We start from the raw sequence: 14,103 nt of genomic DNA, 5'->3' as shown, positions 1-14,103 counted from the left end.
AAACCCCTCATAGCCTTGTGTACGGTATTAAAACCCCTCATAGCCTTGTGTACGGTATTAAAACCCCTCATAGCCTTGTGTACTGTATTAAAACCCCTCATAGCCTTGTGTACGGTATTAAAACCCCTCATAGCCTTGTGTACTGTATTAAAATATCATGTCAACTTTCTTAGTTATAAGAAGTCGATGGAATCTGGGGCAAGATTAACAGTTGGATTTAGTTTTCAAGGCAAGACAAAAGAAGAAGGTCGGTCTTGATCTGACAGTGCAGCAACACGCAGCCTAGGCGTGTGCAAGTCTCTGCAACGTTATTTGAACCCTCAATATTCTGACACAGAGGTGAAAGTGACTACCAGTGAGCCACGCTGACACCTAGATAATGCCATAAGATCATAAGCACTTGAAGAAATGGAAACAGGAGAAGGCTATTTGAGTCCTTGAGCCTATTCTGTCATTCAATAGAATGGTGACTGATCCAACATACCTCATGTCCACTTTCCTACGCTTTCTCTGTAACCATTGATTTCTCCAATTTATTAAGAATCAGTCTCTCTCAGCTTTAAATATACAGAAGGACCCTGCCCCCACAGCTCTCTCTGTGGTAAGGAGTTCCAAAGACTCACAACCCCCTGAGAGAAGGAATTCCTTCTCATTTCAGTCTTAAATTGACGCCCCTTTATTCCAAGCCTTTGCCCTCTGGTCCTCGACCCTCCCACGAAGGGAAAGATTCTCTCAGCATTTATTGTGTCAAGCCCTTTAAGAATCCTGTATGTTTCAATGAAATAATCTCTAATTTTTCAAAATTCAATGAGAAGAATCCTAAACTGTTTAATCTTTGTTCATAAGATGATCTCTCCTTATGAGGTTCATCCTCGTGGACCTTTACCGAGCTGCCTCCAATCAAATGATATCTTTCGTTAAATAACAGACCCAAGCTGCCCACAAAAGGAGAGTGGCACAGTGGCTCAGTGGTTAGCACTGCTGCCTCACGGTGCCAGAGACCTGGGTTCGATTCCAGCCTCGGGCGACTGTCTGTGTGGAGTCTGCACATTCTCCCTGTGAGTGTGTGGGTTTTCTCTGAGTGCTCTGGTCTCCTCCCACACTCCAAAGATGTGCAGGTGGGGTGGATTAGCCATGCTAAATTGCCCTTAGTGTTCATGGATGTTTTGTCTAGGTGCATTAGGTAGGGGAATGGGTCTGGGTGGGATATTGTTCAGGGGGGCACTGTGGACTGTTTGGGTCGAAAGGCCTGTTTCCACACAGAAGGGATTCTAATTCTATTTCTAAAAAATGTACTCCAGATGTGGTCTCCCCAGCACCTTGTATGGTAGCAGTAAGTATTCCCTACACGTATACTGTGACCCCCCTTGAAATAATTCCATTCGCCTTCCTGATTACCTGCTGCCCATGTGTGTGGGGTTTGAGATGACATAGTGTGTAATATTTTCAAAAGCCCAGTTGCAGGACAGGTATTCAATATTCTTCGAAGCTGAGAGAGATAGATTTTCAATATTTAGCCCGAATGTGTCGGCGGTTTGTGGTCCGTGTTTGTAATGTGACCATCACCGTGTGTTTCCATGCAGGTGGCTTGCAATCCGTTTGGAATTTCTTGGTAACTTGGTGGTGTTTTTCGCTGCACTGTTTGCTGTTATATCCAGAGGCAATTTGGATAGTGGTCTGGTCGGTCTGTCTATTTCGTACGCACTGAATGTGAGTACAACGCCATGGCGTTTCCCATTGTAAACACAGATTAGTCTGTTGGACTCAACCATTCCAACATTTCTAAATATCTTGGATTGGATTCAACCCGCAGCATGGTAGCTGGCCTCACAGCACCAGGGACCCAGGTTCAATTCCAGCCTCGGCTGACTGACTGGAGCTGGCACGTTCTCCGTGGGTTTGCTCCGGTTTCCTCCCACAGTCCAAAGATGTGCAGGTTAGGTGAATTGGCCAGGCTAAATTGCCCATAGTGTCCAGGGATGTGTAGGTCAGGTGCGCTAGTCAGGAGTAAATATAGGGTAGGGGAATGGGTCTGGGTGGGTTACTTTTCAGAAGGATGGTGTGGACTTGTTGGGCCGAAGGGCCTGTTTCCACACTGTAGGGATTCTATGATCCTATTCCCAGGAATGAACAGTTCCCCGTGTCTTCCCTTGCCCATGTTACAGTTGAGCAGCCTGAAGTTGAAAGGGCAAGCAATTTTCACACCCTCCTTACACTACATCTGGTCCACGGCAACTGGGGGTGGGTAACCACTGTTGGCGTTCCCAGTATTTCTGACATTACAGGTTTATTACACTGCAGGTGGAATCTCAGACACTAGCCCAAATCCTGGCTTTCTGTGGAGGAATCACAGGCACAGACACCCAATCCACCGTGTGGGGGAATCACAGACACAGACCCCTGTCCTGTAACCAGGTGGAGGAATCACAAACACAGACCCCTGTCTTGTCACGGTGTGGGGGAATCACAGACACAGACCCCGCCCTGTCACTGTGTGGGGGAATCACAGACACAGACCCCCGTCCCGTCACTGTGTGAGGAAATCACAGACACAGACCCCCGTCCCGTCACTGTGTGAGGAAATCACAGACACAGACCCCCAACCCGTCACTGTGTGGGAAAATCACAGACACAGACCCCCGTCCCGTCAATGTGTGGGGGAATCACAGACACAGACCCCCGACCCGTCACTGTGTGAGGAAATCACAGACACAGACCCCCGACCCATCACTGTGTGGGAAAATCACAGACACAGACCCCCGTCCCGTCAATGTGTGGGGGAATCACAGACACAGACCCCCGTCCCGTCACTGTGTGGGGGAATCACAGACACAGACCCCCGTCCCATCACCATGTGGGGGAATCACAGACACAGACCCCCGTCCCATCACCATGTGGGGGAATCACAGACACAGACCCATCATTGAACAGTGTAAAGGTAACACAGGCACTGACCTGATGTATTTGAGATGGTGGGCACTGAGAGAGCAGTTGGTGACTGTGGTCACTCTGTCAGCTGAGCTGCTCTCTGCCTCTGGGCATGTTTGTCCTTACAGAAACTGTTCTTCTCTCCCATCTTTGTCAGGTAACCCAGGCACTGAATTGGCTGGTCAGGCAGACATCGGAACTGGAGACCAACATTGTGGCTGTGGAGAGGGTTTCTGAATACACTGTGCTGGACAATGAGGTACCATGGATACGGAGATGGAGAGGTGGGGGGTGGGGATGTGTGGGAGTGAAGCCCCTGCAATAGGGAAGCCACGGTGGGATCGATACCCCACCGTTAGAGACAAGACTGGAAATGCTTCATTACAGCCACCATACAGCATACAGAGAGAGCTCTTGCAGCACAGTGGTAGTGTCCTGCCTCTGAGCCAGGAAGCCCAGGCTCAAGTCCCACCTGCTCCAGCGGTACCACTAAACATTGTCAGAAGAAGGTGACTAACAGTAGTTAGAGCACACAGGCATGTAATCGTGGCTGCTTCAATTGTTTTCGTTCTACATCATGTTGATTCAGATGTAACTATTAGCTCCAGAACACTACTCCAAGCCCTTCATCAAAATGTAAGTTCTTTCGGGCAGTAGTCAGACTGACTGCTCCAACACCTCCCCATTGCTCAGTGAAGATTTCGGGTGTTGGGATATGGAGTAACATTAGAAGCAAAGGGACACTTGGGTGGGGACACCCACGACACTCCTTCTGACCAGTCCTCCACAACAGTCATGAGAAGCAATTGAAATCTTAGAAAAAAGGTACATAAAGAGAGTAGTGTAGCTTTTTTTAAAATCATTTCTACCATATACAACTGATACATTAAAAACGAGACAGTGTTTCTCCAGGGCCGAGGGTGCTACATGGACAGCACAAACTACACACTCGTACACTGCATAAAGTGCATAAGAAATGCAAAACACACAAGTTACAGAAGGATGATAAATAATAGACATTTTTCTCGCAGAAATTCAAACTCATGCATAGAATTTCAGGTGGTAAAGAGTCCAATCAGACAGTGTTAAGGAGCCTGATGGCTTGGGGGGAAGAAACTGTTGCACAGTCTGGCCCTGAGAGACCGAACGCTCAGGTATCTTCTGCCAGATGGCAGGAAGGAGAAGAGCTGAGTGAGGGGGGTGTGGGGTCTTCCACAATGCTCTTAGCCTTTCGGATGCAGCGTGTGGTATAAAGGACCTGTCTTGAACAATTTAAAGTGAAAATAAAATTGTTTCTTCTCAGGCTCCTTGGACCACTGACCATCAGCCAGAAAAGAGCTGGCCGCACAAGGGGGAGATTAAATTCTTGGATTACAAGGTTCGTTACAGACCTGAGCTGGATTTGGTGCTACATGGGATCAGTTGTGAAATTCAGCCAAATGAAAAGGTACATGGAATGTTACAGTTCCGTACAGGCCCTTCGGTCCTCAATGTTACGCCAACCTGTGAAAATAATCTGATGCCCATCTAACCAACACCATTCCATTATTATCCATATGTATGTCCAATGCCCATTTAAATGTCCTTAATGTTGGCAAGTCTACTGCTGTTGCAGTCAGGCCATTCCACACCCTTACTACTCTCTGAGTGAAGAAACTACCCCTGATATCTGTCCTAAATCTATCACCTCTCAATTTAAAGGTATGTCCCCTTGTGTTAGCCTTCATCACCTGAGGAAAAAGGCTCTCACTCTCCACCCTGTGATTATCTTATATGTCTCGATTAAGTCATCTCTCAACCTTCTTCTCTCCAACGAAAACAGCCTCAGTTCCCTCAGCCTTTCCTCGTAAGACCTCCCTTCCATACCAGGCAACATCCTGGTAAATCTTCTCTGAACCCTTTCCAAAGCTTCCACATCCTTCCTATAACGCGGTGACCAGAGTTGCATGCGATACTCCAGGTATGGCCTTACCAGGGTCTTGTAAAGCTGAAGCATGACCTCATGGCTCTGAAAATCAATCCCCCTACCAATAAACACCAACACACCATATGCCTTCTTAACTACCCTATCAACGTGGGTGGTAACTTTCAGGGATCTATGTACATGGACACTGAGATCTCTCTGTTCATCTACATGGCTAAGAATTTTATCAATAGCCCAGTACTCTGCATTCCTGTTATTTCTTCCAAAGTGAAAGTGAAAGTAAAGTGGAAATAATGAGACTCTTTTGCAGCTTAGCAGGAGGCCAACTGACCACCCACTCAAGCGGTTTCTCCTTCAGGGATTTATCCCATTCCTTTTTGAAAATCCCATTGCCCTTTTTGGCAGCACATTCCAGATCACAGTAAGTTTGATGAAATCTCTTCAGCTTATCGTCCGATTCCCTTGCAAGCTACCTTCAACATGTGATCCTCCTGTAAAACATACCCAGCCCACTAGGAACAGTTTCTCCTCAATTACTCGATCGAAATGCCTCTTAATTTTGAATTTCTTGGTTAAATTTCATTTTAGCTTTCTCCGTTCTAAGGAGAACAATCCCAACTTACTCAGGCCTCTGGTACTTTCTGATAAATTTCCTCTGCATCACTACTTTCTAATACCCCAGCTGAGATTTAACCAGTGTTTTGAAAAGGTTTGTTGTAACTTTGAGAAAGTTAAGCTGCAGATCAGAAACATCGATTCGCCTGCTCCTCAGATGTTGCCTGACCGGCTGTGCTTTTCCAGCACAGCCCACCCTATCAGCCTCTCCCTGTAGCTCAAACCCTCCAACCCTGGCAACATCCTTGTGAATCTTTTCTGAACCCTACCGTCCTACATGGGACTGGAGTCACATGCAGGCCAGAGCAGTTAAGGGGGGCAGATTTCCTTTTCTAAGGGAACAAACATGGCCAGGAATCATGAGAAAAAGAAACATCAGAAAGGCTTTCGTTAATAATTCAATTTTTGTATTCCTTTAGAATGCGTGTGAAACGCTGAAGTTATTTTACACACAATAACTGAATTCCCCTCCCCTTTCTTCCTAATCACGTCTTTAATACTCTCCCCTCCAAACAGGCTGGAAGCTATCTCTTTGTTGGTCCTCTTTCCTGGGCAGCCTCTCTGAGAGTGCTGTGAACCTGTGGAATTCTCTCCCACAGGAAACTGTTGGGGTCAGTCATTAGATATATTCAAGAGGGAGCTGGACGTGACCCTTGAGGCTAAAGGGATGAAGGGGAATGGGATACTGAGACTGCTTGATCAGCCATGATTGTATCGAATGGTGATGCAGACTCGAAGGGCTGAATGGCCTACTCCTGCACCTATTTTCTATGTTTAATATAAACTCTTAGCTGGTCCATTACAACTGAGCTGCCCCACACAGTGGAATATCCATGGTCACCATTTACTATCCAGGGCTTTTAACTTAAATGACCATTCTTAACAACTGAGGTCAGATACTGAGGTTTGAACCTCTACCACGAGGTCTGGGTTTGGGAGGAGGGCAGGAGGTTTCAGAGAGGGGCGGGGGAGAAGGGACTGAGGACAGTCCAGTCTTATAGCCACACTGCTCAGTAGAAATTATTTCAACTTTTAAAACATGTGTTCATGTGATGTGAGCATCACTAGCTAGACCAATCTGTATTGCCATCCTAGTTCCCAAAAGAGCAGTTAAGAGTGGAATATGGTGCTGTGGGATTGGAATCACACGTCGGCCAGAGCCAGTAAGAGTGGCAGATTTCCTTCTCTGAGGGACAGAAGTGAATCCAATGGAACAATCGACAATGGTCACATGATCGCCTATAGACTGGGTTTTTATCCCAGATTCCGAGAGTGTTCTTTGTTCTTATTGCAACTTTCAGATTGACTCCTAAGTCTCACGTAGTCATTTCACTTAAAGCTGTCTCTCCATTCCTGACAATCAGAACTTTAAATTGAGCGCCAACCTTACTGAGCAGCATGGAAAGGACACAGTGCAAAACCTGCCTGTGGGGCTCAGAGCTGTGGTGCTACCCTTCCAGCCTGGGGAGACTCTTAAAAACATCTGTTTACCTCAAACACTTGGCATTTGTTTAGAAGTTAAACTGAGTGCCCACACTCCTCCTCAGACAGCTGTGTGTCTGACATCTCTCTCTCTCTCTTGCTCTGATACAGGTTGGCATTGTTGGGAGGACAGGCGCTGGGAAGTCCTCACTGGCCAACTGTCTGTTTCGCATCCTTGAGTCAGCCGGGGGCAAGATCCTCATCGACGGAGTGGACATCTCCACCATCGGGCTGCACGACCTGCGGCAGAAACTCTCCATTATCCCGCAGGTAGAACGGAGCAAGGCTGCATTTCTGTAGCTTCAGGATGTCCGAAAGGGTTTCAAAATGTAGCTATCGCTGTAGAGAAACGCGACTCCCTGGTTTGCATGTTGTAAGATCCCACAGAGAGAAATGCAGCCATGAAGGGTAAAAGCTACTAAAAGAAAATGTACCCACCACAGGGAATAAGTAACCACCAGGTACACTCCTCAGGTACACGGATGAGTTTGTGAACAAGACTGTTGCTCCCTTTGACTGACACTTGCTCCTGAGTGACACTATGTGGGAGATGGGTATTGAGCAGGACTCCCATTGAGAACTCCCCTATTCTTGTAGAACAGTGAGGTTTTACTAATTTTAACATCTTTTAAAATTTACTTTTCCTTCTTTCCTTGATCCAAAATAAACCAATGATCCCTAGCGATCCCACGCTGTAACCTTACAATTAGACCAGCTCCTTCAGAAGGAAGGCAAAACCCTGCAGGTGCTGCAGATTTGAACTGAGAACACAAAGTGCTGGAGAAACTCAGCAGCATCCGTGGGGAGAGAAAACAGAGTTAATGTGTTCGAGTCCTGTATGACTGTTTCTCGGGACTTTAGGAGAGAGGTCAGCAAATGATCCTTCACACACAGTTGTGAAAATGCAGAATAATTGCCTCCCAAATGGAAGCCATTCACTAGGGGCAAGGATGGGAGAATTCCGTCAAGATTGACAGATGTTTATTGGGTGAGGGTATCAAAGGGGCTTGTACCATGGCAAAGGGAATCAGATTGAACAGTGTGACAATTCAAGGGGCTGAATGGCCTTACCCTGTTTCTATGAAAAGCAGGGTGGACAGTATGAGTCTCTCATTCCTACAGCACATGAGCTCCTCTGCTTCAGAGCTGCTCCTATGGTGATGTGTAGCTTGATTACTAGTCCATAATGTGATCGGCTGCTCGAGGTTGTAGTGTGCAGGTGGCTGGAAGGCATTGCTGGAAAGGGGGACATGTTACTGAAGAGCATTTGCTAAACAATTCTGAGTGTTCTAATAACTACAGTAAGAACATAGAATCCCTACGGTGTGGAAGGAGGCTAACCGGCCCAATGAATCCACACATCTCTGCAGAGGGTAAGTGTTCACTGACAAAATCTCTCGATTGTTTTGCTGCCAGGATCCAGTATTGTTCTCAGGCACGATCCACATGAACCTGGATCCCTTCAGCAGGCACACCGATGAGGAGATGTGGCGGTCACTGGAGCTGGCTCATCTGAAACAATACGTGGCCAATTTACCTGACAAGCTGCAGCACGAGGTCTCTGAGGGAGGCGAGAACCTCAGGTACATTGTCGATCGGCCGGTCACTGGCTCAGGACTGAATTACAGCAGCTCTTGGTTGTTGTCCAGAAGTGATCTTGTTGTAGAACCAGAACCAAGAGTTCACGTTCTAATGTGAAACATCTGACAGTGAACCGGTGATGGAAACAGTCTATAACTCTGTCCCTCTCAGCCCTGGCTCTCAGAGACAGGAAGAGAGAAAGAGAGAGTGGGGGTAGAGAGAGAGCGAGAGATTCACATGGACAAAGAGATTTAGAGAGGAGGGAGAGAGACAGAAAGAGAAAGAGATGCCTCTTAAATGTTGTAATTGTACTAGCCCCCATCACTTCCTCTGGCATCTCATTCCATACACTTACCACCCTCTGCGTGAAAAAATTGGCCCGTAGGTCTCTTTTATATTTTTCCACTCTTGCCCTAAACCATTGCCCTCTAGTTTTGGACTCCCCCACCCCAGGGAAAAGACTTTGCCTATTTATCTTATCCATGCCCCTCGTGATTTTAGGCTGGGTGCTGGCAGGTGGGACCAGATTGGGTTGGGATATCTGGTCAGCATGGACGAGTTGAACCGAAAGGTCTGTTTCCATGCTGGACATCTCTACGACAAATGGGAAGACAGTGTGTCAGTCGGTGGAACTCTGCTCCCTTGCTGTCTCATCACACAGCTGACATGGGGAGATGGTGGCATATGGGGTATCACTGTCACTGAGTTATTAATGCAGAAACCGAGAGACATGTGTTCAAATCCCACCATGGTAGCTGATGAAATTTGAATTAAGTGTGGAATTTTGGGGGGAAAAAACCCTCATCCTGGTGATTGAACAACCATCAGTTGTTGTAGAAACTCATCTGGTGCCCAGGGAAACCTGCCATCCTTCCCTGCTCTGGACAACATGTGATTCCAGACCCACAGGAAAGTGGCTCGCTCTTAACCTGGTATTGTGTGATTTTTCAACCTAGTTATCACCCAGTCCAAAACCGGCACCTCCATATCTTAACTAGCCCTCTGAACCAGCCAATCAGTTCAGTGGCAATTTGGGATGGGCAAACATTGCCCATATTCCATGGAAGAATTTAAAAATGTACAAATTGGGCATTGCACCTAACGTGCAAGTGTCTATGAACCTCTTTCTGGGCTCTGTCTGTTATTGATCTGATGCTGCCTCCTGCCCACAGTGTAGGCCAGCGACAGCTCCTCTGTCTTGCCAGAGCCCTCCTGCGGAAATCCAAGATCCTCGTTCTGGATGAGGCCACAGCAGCCATCGATCTCGAAACGGACGATCTGATCCAGACCACCATCCGGAAGGAGTTTACAGACTGCACTGTGCTGATCATTGCACATCGCCTGCACACCATCATGGACTGCACCAGGTAAGCAACAGGCATTTCCCCAGCACTTTGCAGAAACCATGCCACATTCCAAAGCGACGATGCACCTCTTTAAACCCTCATCATTTGCAAATGTAAGAAACATGGCAGTCATGTTACACACACCAGAAAGACACCAGGAGTAACCTGATAACCAGCAGATAATCTGCTGAATAATTCCTTCCATTGACCAACCAGGTTGTACCCTCTACCTGTGCTCACCTATGAGGAAGTAAGGACTGTAGATACTGGAAATCAGAGTCAAGAGTGTGGTGCTGGAAATGCGCAGCAGGTCAGGCAGTATCCGAGGAGCAGGAGAGTCGATGTTTCGGGTACCAGCACTTCATCAGGAATTGATCTTGTTGTAGAACCATAACTTAAAGTTCACGCTTTAATGTGAAACATCTGACAGTGATGTTCCTGATGAAAGGCATTCTCCTGCTCCTCGGATGCTGCCTGACCTGCTGTGCTTTTCCAGCACTACACTCTCTAGTGTGCTCACCTATGCCTACCTCACCAACTCCCCCCACCCGGAATCTTTATCTGCAGCTCCCCTTAAACCCACCCCCAGTCCTGAAGAAGGGTTACACCCGAAACATTGACTTCTCCATCTCCTGACGCTGCCTGGCTTACTGTGTTCTTCCAGCCTCCTGTTAGCCTACCAAATGATGGTCTTGGTGGAATACGCAAAACAATTATTTTTCCAGTTAATTGCAGAGGTGAGTTCTGCTGTGTCTTTGAGATTTTCATAGTGGCCCAGCACAGGACAGGACAGGAAGGATGTTCAGGATTGTTCAAAATGAAAATGGCCTCCCAGAATCTTTGAGTAAAAAATGAGGTCTGCAGATGCTGGAGATCACAGCTGCAAATGTGTTGCTGGTCAAAGCACAGCAGGCCAGGCAGCATCTCAGGAATAGAGAATTCGACGTTTCGAGCATAAGCCCTTCATCAGGAATAATTTGGGTCAATAGGAGACATTATCCAGTGACCCCTAGTGGTGGAGATTTGTAAGCCATCAAAAATTGGGCTTAGTTTTGATGCTTAGCTTTGTGTCAGTCAGTGTCCACCCTCACCCTGGTCGAATGGTCACTGCAGTAAGGTGCAGAACAACACAAGAGTCCAGCAGAAATTTACAGGAAAGGCAGCAAGGAAATTGGGTTGGCTTATGACAATTTGCAGCATTTGGTCCACCTCCCTTTAAACTCTTCCTATTCAAATACCCATCCAGGTGCCTTTTACATGTTATAATTGTACCAGCCTCCACCACTTCTTCTGGCAGCTCATTCCATACACACACCACCCTATGTATGAAAAAGTTGACCCTTTGGTCCCTTTTAATTCTTTCCCCTTTCACGCTAAACCAATGCCCTCATTTTGGATTCTCCTACGCTGGGGATTACTCACCTTATGCATGCCTATTATGATTTTATAAACTTCTATAAGGCCACCTCTCAGCCTCCGAAGCTCCAGGGAAAAAGAGGATTTACGACAAAAAAAACATATACCGCTGAAGAGAGAGTTGTTGACGGCGTGTTTTCATCTTCAACTCATCAGGGCAAACACACGAATGACAAATTTCAAATAATCACAACCATTTGTACTGCAGGTGAAGGGGTGCTGATTGGTTGGCAAGTCAATTCTGCTTTCCGATTGGCAATGTCTCAGCCAATCAAACTGGGAACCATCAGGTTCTGAATAAATTATAAAAGGAACAAAGTCTTGAACATATTCTGAAGAGGAGTCATACCAGACCTGAAACATTGACTCTGTTTCCCTCTCCACTGATGGTACCAGACCTGTCGAGGTTTACCAGTAGTTGTAGTGTTTTATTGCTAGAGCACATTGCCTGCTCCTTTTCCTCCTGTAATGTAAACTGTTGAGATAGTTTGAAATTTGCCATTCTTGCCTTTGTCCTGATGAACACAAGATGACAAGATGTCACTCTTCCCACTAATATTCAAGATCTGAGCAAGCGAGTGACAATAACATATCTTGTACTTGTTTTGTGCCAGGGTGATGGTTTTGGACGCTGGAAGAATCATTGAATTTGACAGTCCCTTCAAGCTCCTCCAAAAACAAGGATTCTTCTATAATATGGCAAAGGATGCTGGGATAACAGAGGCAGGAGCCACAGCCCTCTGACTGTCGCATTGGACAGGAGAGCGTGACAGCTGACCAGGGGGAGCTCTGCTATGGTGTTCGTTCAGGAGTGTTGATGCTGTGAAATTCAATATCTGAGGCACTCGGGACTTGACAACAGACTCTCAAAACTTCCTTTATTTTCTAGAATGAGCACAAATTTGATTTGAAGTGTTGCTGAATCACGGCACATGGCAAGCTCAGTCTGGCTGGAATTTTATCTGCAGCATTTTATTTGGGCGAGCTGGGTTAGAGCTGGGAGATGATCGAGTTGGGTACCAGGACTGGTGGCTCAAGCTTGGTGCAAACCAACTGAAATTCCAAGTACAAGTCCAGCAAGAGACCCCCATCACCATTCTCTCTGAACCACAGTGGCTTCATCTTCACAAACGCCTCAGCTTTAATCACGTCAAAGAGTCAGGCTGGACTCGAAACGCTAATTCTGTTCTTCCTTATACAGATGCTGCCGCATCATCTGCCTTTCTTGCCATTTTGAGTTAGAATTTTTACTCTGGTTTTAAGACCTCTCCACGGCCACGTCCTCCAACGTGACAGAGATTCAGAGCTCCTTGAATTCTGGTGTCTTGAGCAATCTCCATTTTAATTGCTCCCTCATTGACAGGCACAGGTCAGCTGCCTCAGGCCTAGTACTGGAATTCCATCCTTTCCAACTCTCTCTCTTTAAACCGACCAAGGTTTTAGGCACTTGCTCTAATATCTCCTTACGTGGCTCAGTGTCAAATTTCAATTGCTCAGGAAGCATTGTAGGACATTCTGGCTTGTTAAAAGCACTATACTGAATAATGCCAAGTTGTTGTTGGTACATAATAAAGGGAAATGTTGTGTAACATTACAGATAAAAATCGTGTCTCTTTAAAATAATTTATATTATGAAATCAACCTGCTCAGCAATGTTATTACAAATCTCAAACAGTTGGGACTTGAACACCAACCTCCTGACTTAGTGGCAGGGATACTACCAGTGGCTCAGTGGTTAGCACTGCAACCTCACAGCACCAGGGATCTGGGTTCGATTCCAGCCTTAGGCGACTGTGTGTGTGTGGAGAGTCTGTACGTTCTCCCCATATCTGCATGGGTTGCCTCCAACAAACCGAAGACGTGCAGGTTACGGTAGTCTGGCCATGCTAAATTACCCCATATAGTGTTCAGGGATTTGCAGGCTAGGTGGGTTAACTATGGGAAATCCAGGATTGTAGTGATGGGTTGGGGGTCTGGGTGGGATGCTCTTCGAAGGGGTCAGTTTGACCTGATAGGCCAAATAGCCTGATAGTAGAGATTCTACACCACTGTACCACAACAGCCCTTTCTCATCTCTTTCATTGGGAGAAAGTATAAACGTTTCTGAGATTTAAACCTACGATGTAAGAGTCGGCCATTGCTTACCTGCTCCCTCATTCAGCAAGTCAGGAGTGTGAGGAAATACTCCCCAGTTGCCTGGATGGGTGCAGCTCCAATAACACTCAGGAAGCTTGACGCCATCCAGGACAAAGCAGTTGCTTGATTGGAATCACATTCACTCCCTCCACCATCGACACAGTAGCAGCGTGCACTAACTACAAGATGCACTGCAGAAAGTCACCGAAGATCCTCAGACAGCAGCTTCCAACTCCACAACCACTTCCACCTAGAAGGACAAGGGCAGCAAATACGTGGAAACACACAATCTCTAAGTTTACCTGTGAGACACTCACCACCCTGACTTGGAAATATATTACCGTTTCTTCACTGCTGGGTCAAAATCCTGGAATTCCCTTCCTAATGACATTGTGGGTCAACCCACAGCACATGGACCGCAGTGGCTCAAGAAGGAAGCTCACCCCCACCTTCTCAAGGGCAACTAGGGAGGAGCAATAAATGCCCACCCAGCCAGTGATGCCCACGTTCCTTGAATGATTAATAGTTAAGATTCTGGCTGCTGTAACTGTGACCTCAACTCCACATTCCCACCTACTCTGATAACCTGTGACCTTACCTCTGCCTTAAAAATATTCAATGACTCCCACCTCCACAACTCTCCGGGGGAGAGTTCCAAAGACTCTCAACCCTCAG

General features: G+C 46.7%; 1 protein-coding gene across 1 annotated transcript in view; it reads left to right on the top strand.

Moving 5' to 3' along the window:
- Positions 1-12,556, top strand: part of abcc2 (ATP-binding cassette, sub-family C (CFTR/MRP), member 2) — a 75,893-nt gene extending 63,337 nt beyond the window's left edge. Inside the window, exons 26-32 of the mRNA XM_060842204.1 lie at positions 1,584-1,710; positions 3,086-3,187; positions 4,232-4,375; positions 7,061-7,219; positions 8,366-8,532; positions 9,703-9,897; positions 11,907-12,556. Coding sequence (XP_060698187.1) covers positions 1,584-1,710; positions 3,086-3,187; positions 4,232-4,375; positions 7,061-7,219; positions 8,366-8,532; positions 9,703-9,897; positions 11,907-12,036 — 1,024 coding nt within the window. The 3' untranslated portion in view covers positions 12,037-12,556. The remainder of the gene's footprint in view (positions 1-1,583; positions 1,711-3,085; positions 3,188-4,231; positions 4,376-7,060; positions 7,220-8,365; positions 8,533-9,702; positions 9,898-11,906) is intronic.
- The last annotated feature ends 1,547 nt before the right edge of the window (positions 12,557-14,103 follow it).

The sequence above is a fragment of the Hemiscyllium ocellatum genome, chromosome 22, assembly GCF_020745735.1.
Source record: "Hemiscyllium ocellatum isolate sHemOce1 chromosome 22, sHemOce1.pat.X.cur, whole genome shotgun sequence".
NCBI lineage: Eukaryota > Metazoa > Chordata > Chondrichthyes > Orectolobiformes > Hemiscylliidae > Hemiscyllium > Hemiscyllium ocellatum.
The sequence above is the reverse complement of the archived record's forward strand: the minus strand, read 5'-3'. Positions and strand labels throughout refer to the sequence as shown.